The sequence below is a fragment of the Periplaneta americana genome, chromosome 3 (assembly GCF_040183065.1).
Source record: "Periplaneta americana isolate PAMFEO1 chromosome 3, P.americana_PAMFEO1_priV1, whole genome shotgun sequence".
In the NCBI taxonomy this organism is placed as follows: Eukaryota; Metazoa; Arthropoda; class Insecta; order Blattodea; family Blattidae; genus Periplaneta; species Periplaneta americana.
In genome coordinates this window covers 162,799,711-162,816,515 of record NC_091119.1, presented here as the reverse complement: position 1 = coordinate 162,816,515, position 16,805 = coordinate 162,799,711, and the positions used below count along the sequence as shown (strand labels likewise).

General features: G+C 34.5%; 1 protein-coding gene across 6 annotated transcripts in view; it reads right to left on the bottom strand.

Annotated features, from left to right (window-relative positions):
- The window catches only part of LOC138696794 (receptor-type tyrosine-protein phosphatase H-like), a 157,112-nt gene that overhangs the window by 33,937 nt on the left and 106,370 nt on the right, over positions 1-16,805 (bottom strand). For all 6 annotated transcript variants that reach the window (XM_069822198.1, XM_069822197.1, XM_069822200.1 and 3 more), the window contains 2 exons: positions 9,762-10,049; positions 5,305-5,613 (listed from right to left, as the gene is read on the bottom strand). In XM_069822198.1, coding sequence (XP_069678299.1) covers positions 5,305-5,613; positions 9,762-10,049 — 597 coding nt within the window. The remainder of the gene's footprint in view (positions 1-5,304; positions 5,614-9,761; positions 10,050-16,805) is intronic.

Genomic DNA, 16,805 nt, shown 5'->3' with positions numbered 1-16,805 from the left:
ATATTAATATTAACATGTAAAACAAGGGTGTCCATTTTCTCCACTTCCCTTTTGTATTTATAATAATGATGCTATATAAATATGTCAAAACATTTGACCCGAAGATTTAAAAATGAATGACAATTTTAAACACAATCTCATTTGCAAATGATCTAATTATTTTCAGTAGGTACTTCATGCACATTATGTAAAAACTGTATGTCTCAACATTAACCAATGATGTTCTTATCATTAAATGATTTTAATTCCATTATTTGAAATGTTATCAATTAGATTAAACAAATGTGTAAATAAAAGGCTATAAATATATACTAAATATGAGTTTTCGCAACCATTCAACTTTATATCCATTCTTAAGTTCTTTCGGAATCGTAATTCATCTTTTGGAGGTTTTGGCAGGAAATTCGGAAAGTGTACCACTGTGCGCCAGAAGAATATAATCTTAAAATATCAAACAAGGAATAAAAAACAAATGTCATTGCGAGGAAGAATCATGTCAGATGCAAAATTGTACCTAATCACTAACAAACCACTTGAACAGGCAACAGTTATTCAATACATGGCGTTTAACATTTTATACTGCCATAAAAGGACTTCCATGGGAAGTATAAATAACTTCACATAACAATTTACTGAGCACATTATTTGTAGTTTTTCACAGCAAATAAACCAAAAAAAAAAATAATAATAACTGCTCATATTAGGTATATGTGGAACTGGAAAAGGCTTTTGACACAGAGGATTGAAATAAACTTATGGAAATTCTAAAGAAAACTGGTGTGGATAGAAATGAGAGAATACTAGTGGAACACGGAGAGGAGTACATTAAGGATGTCCTTTATAACCTACCCTGTTTAATATCTACTTTTTCTTCTCCTGATCAGTTTCAGCATTATTCTTTCTTCACCCACTCTTTCTAGCACAGCTTCATTTCTTATTTTGTCTTTCCATTTCACATGTTTCATTCTTCATTTTTCATTCCATTTTTGTTATCATTTAGAAAAAATTTATATAATTATTTCACCCTTTTTGTTGTTTCTTATATAATCAATCCTTCCTTGTTTTGAATGTATTGGAAACGTAACATACAGAGAAAAATGCACTTAATTCTGAGTCAGGGTATCGACAAAAACAAAAAAAGAAATAAAATTTCCATAGTTGCTATTTTTACTACATTTTATATAGACTGCAATAACAATGGCCAACACCTTCCTAGGACTTATGAATCCAAATATCTTGGAGTTATTTCCGATAGTAAGTTAACATGGAGCAACCATTTGAAATACATTTCTGAAAAAGCTTGTAAAAGATTCTCCCTTCTAAAAAGACTAGCAGGAAAGAAATGGGGATGCTCTAGGAATACTTTGAACATTACATACAACATGTTTATACAGCCAGTGCGGAGAAATTTTAATTACTTTACCTTTCATAAACGAAATAGAATATGTTCAAAACCAAGCTCTCAGGCTCATTACTGGTGGAATCAAAACAACTCCAATAAATTCTATGAGATTTCTCACTAATATTAACAGCATCAAAATGACAATAGAAGAAAAAGCACTGATTCAATATGAAAAACTTATCAGATTACCAGGAAACAATTGGCATTCATACAGTCCTCTCTGTAGATTGAAAACTCAAAAAAGTGTCATATCCATTGTTCAAGAATTAAAACAGAAAATCAATATCCCAAATTTAAAAGAAAACTTACAAATTAAACCAAACCCTTTAACTCTATTAAATATAGAATATAATCTAAATTTAACAGAATAAATATTGAAATCAGAAGTAAACAGTGAAACACTGAAACAACAGTCTTTAGAGACAATTAATATTAGGTACCCTCCACAAAACTGGCTTCATTTATACACCGACGGATCCTTGATCTCCAGAGAACAAGGTGCCGGTGCAGGTGTTGCGTGCTTCTCTTCTCACTTTATAGATCTATTGGATATGGAACAACAAGTTTTGATGGTGAAATCATTGCAGTAAGTGAAAGTCTCAGGAATCTTCTATGCCACATCAATAAATTTAAGAATGCTGCTATATTGTCAGACTCCAAAGCAGCTATTCTATCAATAGTCTCTAAACACACACCTTCATCTCAAACAGCAGAAATAACTAAAATGCTCTCTCAATTAATATCACTCAATAAAAGAATTGTATTTCAATGGATACCATCCCATTGTGAAATCCTGGGAAACGAGAATGCGGATGCTTTAGCAAAAAAGGGCAGCACTGCTACTTACAGACCTGTTACTAAATTTACGTATTACTCTGTGAAAAGATTTATTAAATCTACATACTTAGACTTCAACAAACAAAATTTGATAACACAATCTCAAGGGAAAAAATGAAACTCTCTGCATCAAAATCCACAGTTAATTCCTGATTTACCACGAAAATCGTCTGTAGCTGCATTCAGATTGGCAACAGGCCATGATTGTTTGGCCAAACACCTGGATAGAATTGGAATATATCAGTCCTCTAACTGCCCATTGTGCGACTCAAACCAAGAAATGGATTCGGAACACCTCAAAATCTGTGCTTCAGTGGCTGGCCACGATAATATCTTTGAAAAATATTGGAGTGCAAGAGGTCAAATGACTTTATTGTCAAACGCCTGGCATTAGAAAACAACAACATATCCACATTTAAAATGCTTCTAGTTGTTTCTCTTCATTTCGTCGTAATGTCCATGTTTCTCCTCGTACAATGTCACACTCCACTCAAAACATTTCATTAGTCTCTTACTTAGTTCCCTTTCCAGAGGTCTGCAGAAGATGCTCCTTTTTCTATTAAAAGCTTCCTTTGCCACTGCTATCCTCCTTTTGATTTCCAGGCAGCAGCCCATGTTACTACTTATAGTACACTCCACATATTTGAAGCTGTCCATTTGTTCTACTGCCTCATTTCGAATTCGCAGGTTTACCTTCTTTATTTTTCTTCCGGTAATCATGATCTTCGTCTTGTTTGGATTTATCTCAAGAAGGAAAAAATATCTTATCATACGGCAAGAAATATATACCAAGAAATCACAGATGAATACAACCAAAAGCTTGAAGACAGAACTCGGGGCAGAACGTGGACAACCAAGCCCACAGATATTGCTGACTGGCCAAGAAGTGAAGCAATTGGAGAATTCAGAATGACAACAAGTAATGACTGCATGGCAAAGCATCTCCAACGAATAGGCATCTGCAGCAGCCCTCTCTGAAACCTCTGCAACAAGAATTCCACCATGGATGCAGAACATCTAAAAGTCTGCACTGCTCTAACAAAGACGAGTTACTGGGAAGTCAGAGACAACCTTGCAATCTCTTCATCATAATTACCGGTAGCTATTTTGTCTTGCTATAAAATGTATTTCTTGATACATTGTTATATTCATTTTCTTTGCTTTCCTTGAGACCAGTGACGTAAATCAAGTGTCTCTGCTGCATTAAATAAATAAAATAAATTGTAATGACAACAATGAGTATTGAAATGTAGAGCGACAGTAGAATGATGGGACAATCCCGAGAATAGTCTCATCACCACCATCAAAATTGCTGTCTTCAATCGTGGGTGTAGCCAGGATTTATGTTAAGTAGGGGGAAGAGACAGAACACCTACCCTCCCTTATTCTCTGCCTTAATAAAGGCATACTGTTGTGGTATGTGTTGCCAAATTTAAGAGATTTCAAAACTTAATTTTTCCCACGTCTCGTACATACTAGGGCTGGATAAAAAGTAATGGCAACAGTTCGATATTTCTGACATGGCTTTATTCACAGGAGTACAACATTTTATAGTCGCCCCCCTTATTTATTACCTTTTGCCAAATGTTTGGAAGGCATCATACACCATCAGCGCGTCCATCTTTGTTGATGTTCTGTATTGACTGCCCTATAGCACAGATAAGTTCATCTCTGGTATTGTACCGGGTCCTTCCCAGTAGTTCTTTCACTTGGTGAGAAGATCGTAATCGCATGGACTCATATTGGGGGAGTACGGTAGATATTCCAGAATCTTCCATTGCCAGCGGCGCAAGAGGTCCTTGACAGCAGCAGCGGTGTGACTCCTTGCATTATCATGAAGAATGATACCACTTGTGTCTGTACCACCAAGTGTCGTCGTTTTCTCCTGAGGGCTGGACGAAGGTGGTGCTGCAGGAACCTGCAGTAGTAGTCCGCATTTGCCGTCTGCCTTGGACTTAGAGCGTGGTGCAGTATTACACCATCAATGTCATACGCCACAATGAACATCACCTTCACAGCACTTTGTGTAGGGCGCACTTTCTTTGGACGAGGAGAACCAGGATGCTTCCATTCATTTGATTGGCGTTTTAAGTTTGGTTCATATGAGCGAGCCCAGGTTTTGTCCATAGCGACGATTCGTCCAAGAAAGTCGTCACCTTCCCTTTGGTACCAGTCCAACAAGGCCTTCTCGAAACGCTTTAACCCATCGTGCCGTTGTGCGTTATGGCAACGCTGCATCGCCACATAGTCCCTGAAAACATTCTTGTGCATTACGACCTCGTGCCATTTCAATTTTGATCCAGAAACGTTGCTCTAGTTTTGTAAACGTGGTCTTAGGGCGTTCACACTATCCCTATGAAAGTCAACATTCTACACACTGCAGTAGATTGACAGAGTACTGTCGCTGTTGGCTGCACTAACTCATCTAACAGTCCTTGTTCATGTCCACACAGTTGGCAGCTCTCGAACGCACCATCGTCATGTGACAGCAGTGTTGCCATTACTTTTTATCCAACCTATGTATTAGTTCCGCTTTTAGTGAAGTATTTTTATATACTCGTATTTATTTGATTTAGTGGAGTGGATAGCTGCCTATCTGGCTACGCCCAAGGTCTTCATCACTACTACAATGATCATCACGAGTAGAAATATGCACCACAACAGTTTCCTTATCATTTTTGTTATCGTTTAGAAAAATATTTATGTAATTATTTCACCCTTTTTGTTGTTCCTTATATAATCAATCCTTCCTTGTTTTGAATGTATTGGAAACGTAACATACAGAGAAAAATGCACTTAATTCTGAGTCAGGGTATCGACAAAAACAAAAAAAGAAATAAAATTTCCATAGTTGCTATTTTTACTACATTTTATATAGACTGCAATCACATTTGTTTCGAACCTCTTGAAGGAATCTTACAACAGACTATCCTAATCTCCAATTTACTTATGAGAAAGTAAAAGAAATTGTTATCATGACAAACTTGTAACACAAAGTAAAAACAAGTAAAATATACACTACAATTTTATGCACTTAACTTAGTGTAGTATTTACAGAAACTTACCATCTGATTCAGTAACAACTTCAATGATTTCACTTAAGTTAGAAATGCCAGCATTATTTTCCATTTTTCCTTGACACAAATAAGCAGTGGAGGATGAAAGTCCCATGACATTTATATCAATAGTGTCATTGTTCAAATCAAAAGATGTGGCTTCAAATTTTAATTGTTCAGGTGTGTCCTTTTCAGTACACACAGCTGTAAACTTTAAACGATTACATCTGTTCGAATTAATATCCGGCAACGTCCACCTCAAACAAACATTGTCTGTTCCCGTGCATACTTGCTGAGGATCAGAAGGTGCGTCTGACACTGTAATCATAAGACAATATTAAGTATGACTTCTGTACAATAAACAGAATAGAAGTAATACAAGTAAAATATATAACATTACTGCATACACAGAAACTACACTTCAATATCTACTTCAGAACTGTCCACAGACTAGGGTGACCAGATACCCCATTTTCAAAGGGATTGTCCCTTTTTTCAGCCTCTTGTCCAGTGTCTCGAGAAAAATATGAATGGGGTGCTAAATGTCCCGTATTTTAAAAATGTCATTCCTTTTTCTAATTTTCTTTCAAAAAAATATATGTACGTATGTGTAGGTATGTATTTTATTTCGTTGTAAGAATCACACAGGATGATGTTGGACACATCAAAAGATATTAAAACTAGAATTAGTTCTAAAACTAATACCTGCTTACTTACTTATAGCTTTTAAGGAACCCGGAGATTCATTGCTGCCCTCACATGACCCCGCCATCAGTCCCTATCCTGTGCAAGATTAATCCAGTCTCTACAATCATATCCCACCTCCCTCAAATCCATTTTAATATTATCTCCCATCTGCGTCTCAGCCTCCCCAAAGGTATTTTTCCCTCCAGCCTTCTAACTAACACTCTACGTGCATTTCTGGATTCGCCCATATGTGCTACATGTCCTGCCCATCTCAAATGCCTGCATTTAATGTTCCTAATTATGTCAGGTGAAGAATACAATACGTGCAGTTCTGCATTGTGTAACTTTCTCCATTCTAAAACTAATACACATTAGCAAAATAATCTATACTAATAATAAATCTGTAGCCAAATTTTTTCTGGTAATTTTCGATTTTCCAAAAATAATTGGTGTTAACATGTATAATTAATCATCCTGAAACCGAAAATCGCTTTTTTGAAATTTTTGTTTCTATGTCTGTCTGTCTATCTGTCTGTCTGTCTGGATGTTTGTTACCTTTTCACGCGATAATGGCTGAACCGATTTATACTGGGTGTTCATTTCAAAGTGTGTCATGACGTCACTGTTGTTGGGTCACCGATTTGAAGCGAGTTTCAGCTTATATGTCAGAGAAGTTGCCATTATTTAAGGCGTTCTTCAATCTGAACTTGAGAACGTGTATGGTATAACTTGAATGTAGTAGCAACAGATGGCGGTCTGTACGGTCTGTGTTCTACCATAACCTCTTTCGAACTGTATTTTGTGCCGGCAAGTCGTACGCAGGGTATTTGTTATCATCGGTTGCGTACGGTAACATTCCACAACACAAATCAAATGCTCCGTGTCCATGTTGACCGTCGAAGTTAATATCAACAAATACGTAAGTAATCATCTTAACCCTCTCCCCATATCCCGACAGTACGTATTTCCAAACAGTTCACATTCCTGCCACTATCGGAGTTACCGTACGTATCGGTACGTACGCTTCAGAATGAATGCCGTACTTGCTAGGCAACTTCTCTGCCTCATAGGTTATACACCTCTGCGGAAGTGTAGGAAGATTGAATTCTCTAGGCTCATCGGCTAGCCACATGACGGCATACAGTGAGCCATGACACACTTTGAACTGAACACCCAGTATGAAAATTGGAATATAAATTAAGTTCGTCGTAACTTAGATTTTAGGCTATACGGCATTCAAAATACTTTATTTAAAAGGGGGGTTATAAAGGGGCCTGAATTAAATAAATCGAAATATCTCCCATATTATTAATTTTCATGAAAAAGTTACATAAAAAACGTTTCTTTAAAAATAATTTCCGACAAGTTTTATTCTTTACAAAATTTTGATAGGACTGATATTTAATGAGATAAATGAGTTTTAAAATTACAATAACAATGCCATCTAAGGTGCTGCATTGAAATAAAAACAAATGACTTCGTCTATAAGGGGCCTTGGACAACAACAATCGAAAGCTATTATACATAGCCTACAGAGAATGTTTCTGTGTTTGTATGAAGTAATATCGAAAGCTAATTAATTTTTTAATTATTATTTCACCTTTGGAAAGTGTAGTTTCTCTAGATGGACATAATTCTATAATGTTATTACAGTAATTTCTGAGTGAAATTTAAGGATATACAAGACTTTCAAAATAACAATACAATACATTTTCACCGTCACCTCAGATTATAGCGTTGTTCCTGCAGTAACTCCTATGTGCAAAATATAAAATTTTTGAGTAGGAAAAAAAAAACACATTTATTCATTCCATGGCAATGGTACATAGGAGATCGTAAATTCTTACATTTTCGAAAGAAAGGAATATAATTACATATCACTGTTTATGCTGTATCACTATTTAAGTTTTTGAAGGGTTCAGAACCATGGTGGGCCAAACGCCATTTACTGAAGACGTAGAAAACAAGGGTTAAAATTAAGTTATTACCATAATTCAATGGAAACATATAGCAAGTAATATGATGAAGTATACATATTAAAACTAAATGAAATGTCAATCTTCATTAAACTATGGTTGCATGTAATAACAATTAAGAAACATGTTAAAGGAATTGTCATTGCACCAAATGAGTGCTCTCTGGACCAAAATGATAGCATTTTAATTATTTAAATACAATTTAAATTAAGTAACATATTAAACGATTTATCCTTCTATCAAAAACGAATGTTCCCTAGATCAAACGTCCTATTTTAATTATGTAATTACTTTATATTTATTTCTAACGGGTACAGCTAGTAGGTAAATAAAAATTTTATATATATATATAATAACAACATGGTGCCTAATGCTCAATACAATATTGGACAAATGATTGGACACTAGAATTAATACAATTATATCAAATACACAGCGAAGTTTATACAGAAGCAAAGAAAACATCACGTGCATAAATGAAGATAAAATAAATTATGAAATTTAATCTTCACACAATAAACCTAAGACTAATAGTTAATATACAGAGTGAACCGTAACTAATGTCACTAATTTCAGGGGATTATTCTTTGAGCTATTTCAAACAAAAAATATAATACAATTTTGCTCGTTTTTGCATTCTTATATAAATTGATTTATATGAAACATTTCACAGCGTGTTTTGGAAAAGCCATTGATTTAATCCCAATATTCTCAATCAATTTAAGAGAGCAGTGTATTGTGACAATAAATAGTTGAAAGAATTTTAGTTTTGTTCTTTAAATGTGCAGAATTTTTTTTTTAACAAATATAACTTTTTGTTCTGCAAATGAATTTTAAAATGTTACATTTGTTCCGATCAAATTTTTGCACATTTGAAGGACAAAATTAAAACGCTTTCAATCACTTATTATCATAATACACTGCTCTCTTAAATTGACTCAGCATATTGGGATTACATCAATGGCTTTTCCAAAAGATGTTATGAAATGTTTCTGGGCCCTTGAACTCATGGCGCTTCACCAAATTTTACTTACATGTGTACTTACTAACCACAGTATGTTGTACCGGTATTTAACATTAATCATTAATTACATAATTTTGTACTCACCCTCATGGCAATAGCTTCTGGAAGTGTTGACCATTTTACGCTATACACAGTTCACATCACCATAAAAAAAGCCACTGTTCACATTCATGAGCTCCACTGCACTCATTTGTCTAATTGCATCAAGAACGTTATCTTTCAGTTGTTCAATTGCGCGAGGATTATTTGCATACACTCTGTCTTTTAGTGTTCCCTGCAAATAAAAATCTAACGATATTAGATCTGGGGAACGAGCTGGCCATAATCTGCTACTGATAATTCTTTGCCCAAAGATGCGGCTGAGCTCTGTCATAGATGCACTGCCAGTATGAGCGGTTGCATTATCTTGTTGAAAATACCCAGTTAACCATTCATGATATGTCAGTTCTTCACATACACACGCAAAATGGTCAACACTTCCTACAGCTACTGTCATGAGGGTGAGTACAAAATTCTGTAATTAATATAACACACAATAATTAATGTTAAATACAACATATTATGGTTAATAAGCATGCATGTGTTTTAATTCGGTAAAGTGCCATGAGTTTAAGGGCACGGTTGCCAGCAGTTGCTCAAGCACCGTGCCCCCAGTGGCCGACAAATAAACCGATACTTATCGCTGGAATGCTCTGTAATAAGTAGGCCTACTGCATTATCCTATGAAATATAAAATTAAATAATCTATAAAGTTTACATTATTATTCACTCTCACTTACCTTCTGCCAATGTCTTTTCTTTCCCACTTACACTGTCCGAATAAGATTCGTCAGTATTAACAGCTTGTACAGATATTTCGTAAGTAGCACAAGGAATAAGATCCTTCAGTTCATAGCTTTCAGTGTTAGGAAAAGTATTATTATTGGTACTATAGTTTCCTGCGACATCTTTCCACTCTAATTTATATTTCTTTATACAGTTACCAGTTCTTTCTGGCCTCTTCCATTGTACAGATAAACTGCTTAAAGTAACTGCTTTCACACTTAAATTCGTAACGATTTCAGGCACTGAAAATTAAAAAAGAAAGAAAGAAAAGAATATAAGAATCGAAATATACATATTTTATCTACATTTAAAATACGTACAAGTATGTTACAACACATTTTACAATATGATCAGACTTGACATTTTAACTCACCAGTAATAAATTAAATGTACATACGTCCACAGCTGTGGAGTAACAGCATGTGTGACCATGAAATGAGCGGGCCTATATTAAAATCCTAATTGGAACAAGCTACCTGGTTGAGTTTTTTTTTTTCCGAGAATTTCCCCTCAACCAATCGAAGCAGTATTACTCGGTAACTTTCAGTGCTGGACCTCAGACATATTTCGCACTCATTTATTGACATATCATTATCATCATTACCATAGCCAGAGTTAAGTTCACAGTGCTTGTTTAGTGATGAGGCAACCTTCCATGTGTGTGAATTGGTAAACCGTCACAATAGCAGCATTATGGGATGAAGAACAGCATCATGATACTTTTGAGTGGGGTGTGATTAAGGGGGCTGGGTAGTCTGAGCATATGGCTGTTGTATATGAGTGAAGAAATTTTGCTATTACACTTCAACTTTTGAATCTATCAATTTACAATTTTTACAGCATACACACATTCTAGTTCATGGAATTGCTTGTTGAACACCTGTCAGGTTGCGCAACTTCGGCTTAACTTATGACATATAGTAAATATTGTAACTATACTGTTGTAAAATTGACAATTAATATGTAATGTATTTATTATTATTATTATTATTATTATTATTATTATTATTATTATTACTATTATTATTATTATTATCAGTTATCACTATCATCATTGCTATCTCTGTTTTTCTTTCTTTTTTTCTTGTATTAGCTCGATGAGAGCTCTATATTGTTCTTTTGACCCTGTTGACCCTCTATAGGGCTTTAATTTAATTTGTATTATTTTCATCAGCGTCTGTATTTCTTTTTTTGTATTTATATGTGCTATCTGGTAGGATGGAAGAGAAGGCCTTATGGCCTAAATAAATAAATAAATAAGTAAATAAATAAATAAATAAATAAGTAAATAAATAAATAAGTAAATAAATAAATAAATAAATAAATAAATAAGTAAATAAATAAGTAAGTAAGTAAATAAATAAATAAATAAATACTACATTAGGAGGTATATTTTGGTTTTCAGATTATCTTTCTACCTAATATATTTTATTTTATAAAACTGTTTAATCTGAAAAATGTTCATTAAATGTAAGTTAAAAACATAGGCATTTTAGAAACCCTTTGCACTACAGGTTCCTAAAAATTCAAGCATATTTTCAATGCAGTTGACTATATTTACCGCCATTTTCATCACATTATAAATATTCATTCGTTAGAAAGAAATTACTTTCCATCCCATCATGAAAAAAAAATGTTTAAAAATTCTCATATTTCTTCATAATTTTTTGACTGAAAAATCAATAATAATTTTGATAACCATGCGAAAGTGGCCATGCTTCTTCACTACCATATGAAATAGGAGTATGCAAAATATTAGCCTCCTAGCCCTTGTAGTTTCTGAGAAAGAAGTTCCTAAATTATCCATGTTTTTAACTTATATTTAATTAATATTTTTCAGGTTTACAATTTTTTATAAAATCAAGTATGTGAGGAAGAAAGATAATCTAAAAACCAAATTATACCTTCTAACACTGTGTATGCTGTAAAAATTGTAAATTGATAAATTCAAGAGTTGAAGAGTAATAACAAAATCTCTTCACATATTTCACTTATACACAACAGCCATATGCTCAGACTACCCAGTCCCCTTAAGACAAAAGTGTATGTGCCTTTCATGTTCGCTGAACCCACAATCTGTGGTGCAAAGTATCAGGATATACTTGAACTGTTCTTAGAGCCACAATTGGTTCAAGATCAGATTTTCGATACAGCTGTGTTCCAACAGGATGGCGCACTGCCCCACTTTGCTAACAGCATACATGAGCACTTGAATGCAGCATTTCCTGGCAGGTGGATTGGACAAGGCTCACCTGATCTGACATCTCTTGATTTCTTTGTCTGGGGATATATCAAGACACAGGTTTACCAGGTGAAGATAAGTGGGGGGATATCCGAATTGAAAAATCGAATTCGAGCTGCTGTGAACACCATTACACCAGAACGTTTGCAACGAGTGTTCAGATCAACTGTGGAGCAGTGGTAATTGTGCCTAGAAATGCAAGGAGATCGTGTTGAATTATACTGATTCCACATCCTATGGAGGAATTTGTTTGATTTGTGATGTTTTGCAATCAATAAGTAAGTTGTGCAAATTTAACTTTCAGATAAAGATCCCTGTGAAGCAGACTTGAATAATTTCGAGGGAAAAATTGTTCCAGGACCAGATATCGTTCCTGGTACATTAACAGAGAACCACAATTTCAAGTCACACAGAGTTTGTGTGCACTCAATGTGGGTTTCTGGCATCTTGTCAGCCCACTCGAGTTATATGGAAGTAAAGGGAAAAATTGAGACGGTTTCGGGTGAAGTTCCTGAGTAGCTCAGTCGGTAGAGCATTAGTGCGTTCGGCCAAAGGTTCCGAGATTCGATACCCAGCCCTGGAACAATTTTTCCCTTCAAATTATTCAATAAATAAGTTGTTTTTGAAAATGTATCAGGACTTTTGAATTACTCTGTAATTCGTCACTATAAAACAGTATTTAGAATTTAGAAATCCCTAATGTAGGCTATTTATAGTTCAAAATGACGGCTACAGTAATACAGCTTCTATAATAGTACTCTGCAAAGTTTTCGTTAACATGTAGGCCTACTCAAATGTATTTTTAATCCAATGGCGGGTACACGACTGCGTCATTCACCCAAGCATCCCCATCTATGAACAATGAGGTGAGGCTGTTGTTTTTTTTTTTCACTGTAGGCATTGCCCTCAGTACATCATAGGAGGCGAAATATATAGCACTCCCTCCATGATTATGATATTAATGGGACAATAGTGGAATGCTGGTAAGGGAAATGGAAGTACCTTGCGGAAACCTACCACCAAGCACAATAAATTCCACATGGATAAACCAGGATTAGAACCGGATTACCAGCGAGCAAGGCCGACACTTTAACAGTTCAGTTAATGGTACTCAAATATCATTGTGCAACTCAAACCAAGAAATGGATTCGGAACACCTCAAAATCTGTGCTTCAGTGGCTGACCATGATAATATCTTTGAAAAATATTGGAGTGCAAGAGGTCAAATGGCTTTATTGTCAAACTCCTGGCATTAGAAAACAACAACAACATATCTTAAATACTTTTCACAAAAGTATTACCGTACATTAATTTAATTTTTATTCTATACATAATAAAAATAATCTTTTTTCCACTCCCTTTCCTCCCACTTTTCATCTGCCCCACGCTCATTAATTGAGCATAAATGCTGTAGCAATTATGTTGGCACATAATGTTTACCACAAGTTTTCCGAATTGTAATGCAAATACAAGTTTCTGAACATGAACGACAAACTTACAAAAGATGAAAGTTGACTGAAAAATTTTAAATGCCAAGTCTGGTAACCTGAACACATATTTGAGAAGATGAGTCAAAATACTGCAAATAAATAAAAAATGATTTCTCTGCAATGGAGAGAAAAGTTTGAACTATAATAACAAAAGTAAAAATTTAAATCCTTTTGTCTCCAGAGCTATAATTTAATCCCCAACAGCAAATAATCAAATTAACTTGAATAAAATGTTAATTAGGAATTAGAGATAACTCACAGCTCAAATCGATCATTTCAATAACAATATATGTACTGTAGTTATGCTAATTTTATACATAAAAAGCTACAGAGTTAATCTTAGCCTAAGAATGGATAAAATATATCAAAATCTTACTGGGATATCAATATAGCCAAATCTGTTAGGTCTAAGGTATGAAAAAGAGGGCTCTTGCAGGAATACGGATCTGGAAACATGGATATATTTATAAAGCAAGCACATATATAAGCACATATAAATAGGCTATTCATAAACTAACAAAGGTTACAATTGTTATAAAGTTTAACTGTATTTTTATGTATCTACGACTCAAAGCACAAAAAAGCAAAAAGCCAACTACAGTCGAAATGCTGATTTACAAAGAACTATAAATTTGTTGTGTCAAGATCACAGAATTAACTATTTTGTACTATTACATGGCATTATGTCATCTTTTTAAATCAATATAGAAACTGAAATATTTAACATAAATATTAAAATTAATTTCATAATTAGCTTTTTCGAAACGACATAGAAATTAATCTATATACAGTACAGTCCCAATTATCCGGATTATACAGGCTGAGGGCAATCCAGATAAGCAAAAATTCGGATAATATGGAGGGTGTGGTTTTTGATCCTGTAATCTTAAAGGGAATTAAAACATACTTTGGATCAGTTATCTAGATATCACAAGAAAATTTTATTGGGGAATTTCAATGCTAAAGTAGGACGGGAAGATATTTTTAAACCAACTATTGGAAAAGAGAGCCTACATGTAACTAGTAATGACAATGGAGTTAGGTTACTCAACTTTGCGACATCAAACAATTTAATTGTCAAAAGTACAACATTTCTCCATAAGGATATACATAAATATACTCGGAATTCTCCTAATGGATTGACACACAACCAAATAGATCACATCTTGATAGATAAACGGAGACATACTGGTATAGTAGACATTCGAACTTTCAGGGGAGCAGACTGTAATTATGACCATTATTTGGTAATTGGGGAATTAAGAGAAAGACTATCAGTAGCCAAGGGAGTAGAGCAACAAGTTAATATTAGTAAATTCAATATTCTGAAATTAAAGGACGGGAAAACTAAGCAACATTATCAGGTCAAAATTTCGAATAGGTTTGCCACTTTAGGAAGTTCCGACGAAGTTGAGAAAGAGTTAGATGTTAATAGTGTGTGGGAAAATATCAGAGATAGTATCAAAATTGCAGCTGAGCAGAGCACAGGCTATTATGAAACCGTGGTATGATGAAGATTTTTGCATGGTAGTAGAAAGAAGGAAACAGGCAAAATTGAAATTCTTACAGGATCCAGTTGAGGAGAACAGAGATAATTATTTCAGTAAAAGACAGGAAGCAAGTCGTACACTTAGAAATAAAAAGAAAGGTTACTTGACGGAAAAACTGAATGACGTAGAAACAAATAGTAAAAATAAAAACATTCGAGATTTATATAAGGATATAAAGGGTAAACGTGATCAAGGATGAGAATGGTGACTTGCTTCCAGACTTTCATTCAATCCTGAACAGATGGAAAAACTGTTTTGGGCAACTCCTAAATGTACATTCAAATACAAACTACTGAGCCATTTATACCCGAATCCACATTTTCTGAAGTCGACATTGCGATAGAAAATCTGAAAAAGTACAAGTTTCCAGGTATCGATCAAATTCCAGCTGAATTAATACAAGAGGGTGGAAACGCATTATCTAGCGAAGTTTATAAACTTATACTTGCTATTTGGAAAAAGGAAATTGTACCAAAACAATGGAAAAAGTCCATAATTGTACCTATTTTTAAGAATGGGGACAGACTAACTGTGGTAACTTTCGAGGAATATAACTTTTTGTTGATGTCATACAAAATTTTGTCCAATATTCTTTTGAGAAGATTAACTCTGTACGTAGATGAAATTATTGGGGATCATCAGTGCGGTTTTAGGCGTAACAGATCGACTATTGATCAGATTTTTTGTATTCTACAGATACTGAAGAAAAAAATGGGAGTATAAGAGTACAGTACATCAATTATTCATAGATTTCAAAAAGGCATATGACTCGGTTAAAAGAAAAGTTTCATATAATATTCTTATTGAATATGGTATTACCAAGAAACTAGTTCAATTAATTAAAATGTGTCTCAGTGAAACTTATAGCAGAGTCCGTATAGGCCAATTTCTACCTGATGCTTTTCCAATTCACTGTGGGCTAAAGCAAGGAGACGCACTATCACCTTTACTTTTTTAACTTCGCTCTAGAATATGCCATTAGGAAAGTTCAGGATAACACACAGGGTTTGGAATTGAATGAGTTACATCAACTTCTTGTCTATGTGGATGACGTGAATTTGTTAGGAGAAAATTCACATACGATTAGGGAAAAAGCGGAAATTTTACTTGACGCAAGTAAAGTGATAGATTTGGAAGTAAATCCCGAAAAGACAAAGTATATGATTATGTCTCGTGATCAGAATATTCTACGAAATGGCAACATAAATATTGGAGATTTATCCTTCGAAGAGGTTGAAAAATGCAAATATCTTGGAGCAACAATAACAAATATAAATGACCTTGGCAGGAAATTAAATGCAGAATAAATATGGAAAATGCATGTTATTATTTGGTTGAGAAGCTTTTGTATAATCTGCTGTCAAAAAATCTGAAAGTTAGAATTATAAAACAGTTATATTACCGGTTGTTCCGTATGGTTGTGAAACTTGGACTCTCACTTTGAGAGAGGAATAGAGATTAAGGGTGTTTGAGAGTAAGATGCTTAGTTGGGAGACCAGAGGGAAAAAGATCTTTGGGGAGGCCGAGACGTAGATGGGAGGATAATATAAAAATGGATTTGATGGAGGTGGGATATGATGATAGAGACTGGATTAATCTTGCACAGGATAGGGACAATGGCGGACATATGTGAGGGCGGCAATGAACCTGTGGGTTCCTTAAAAGCTATTTGTAAGTAAGTAATCTTAAAGGGACAAAGGTAAGACCCAGACAAGT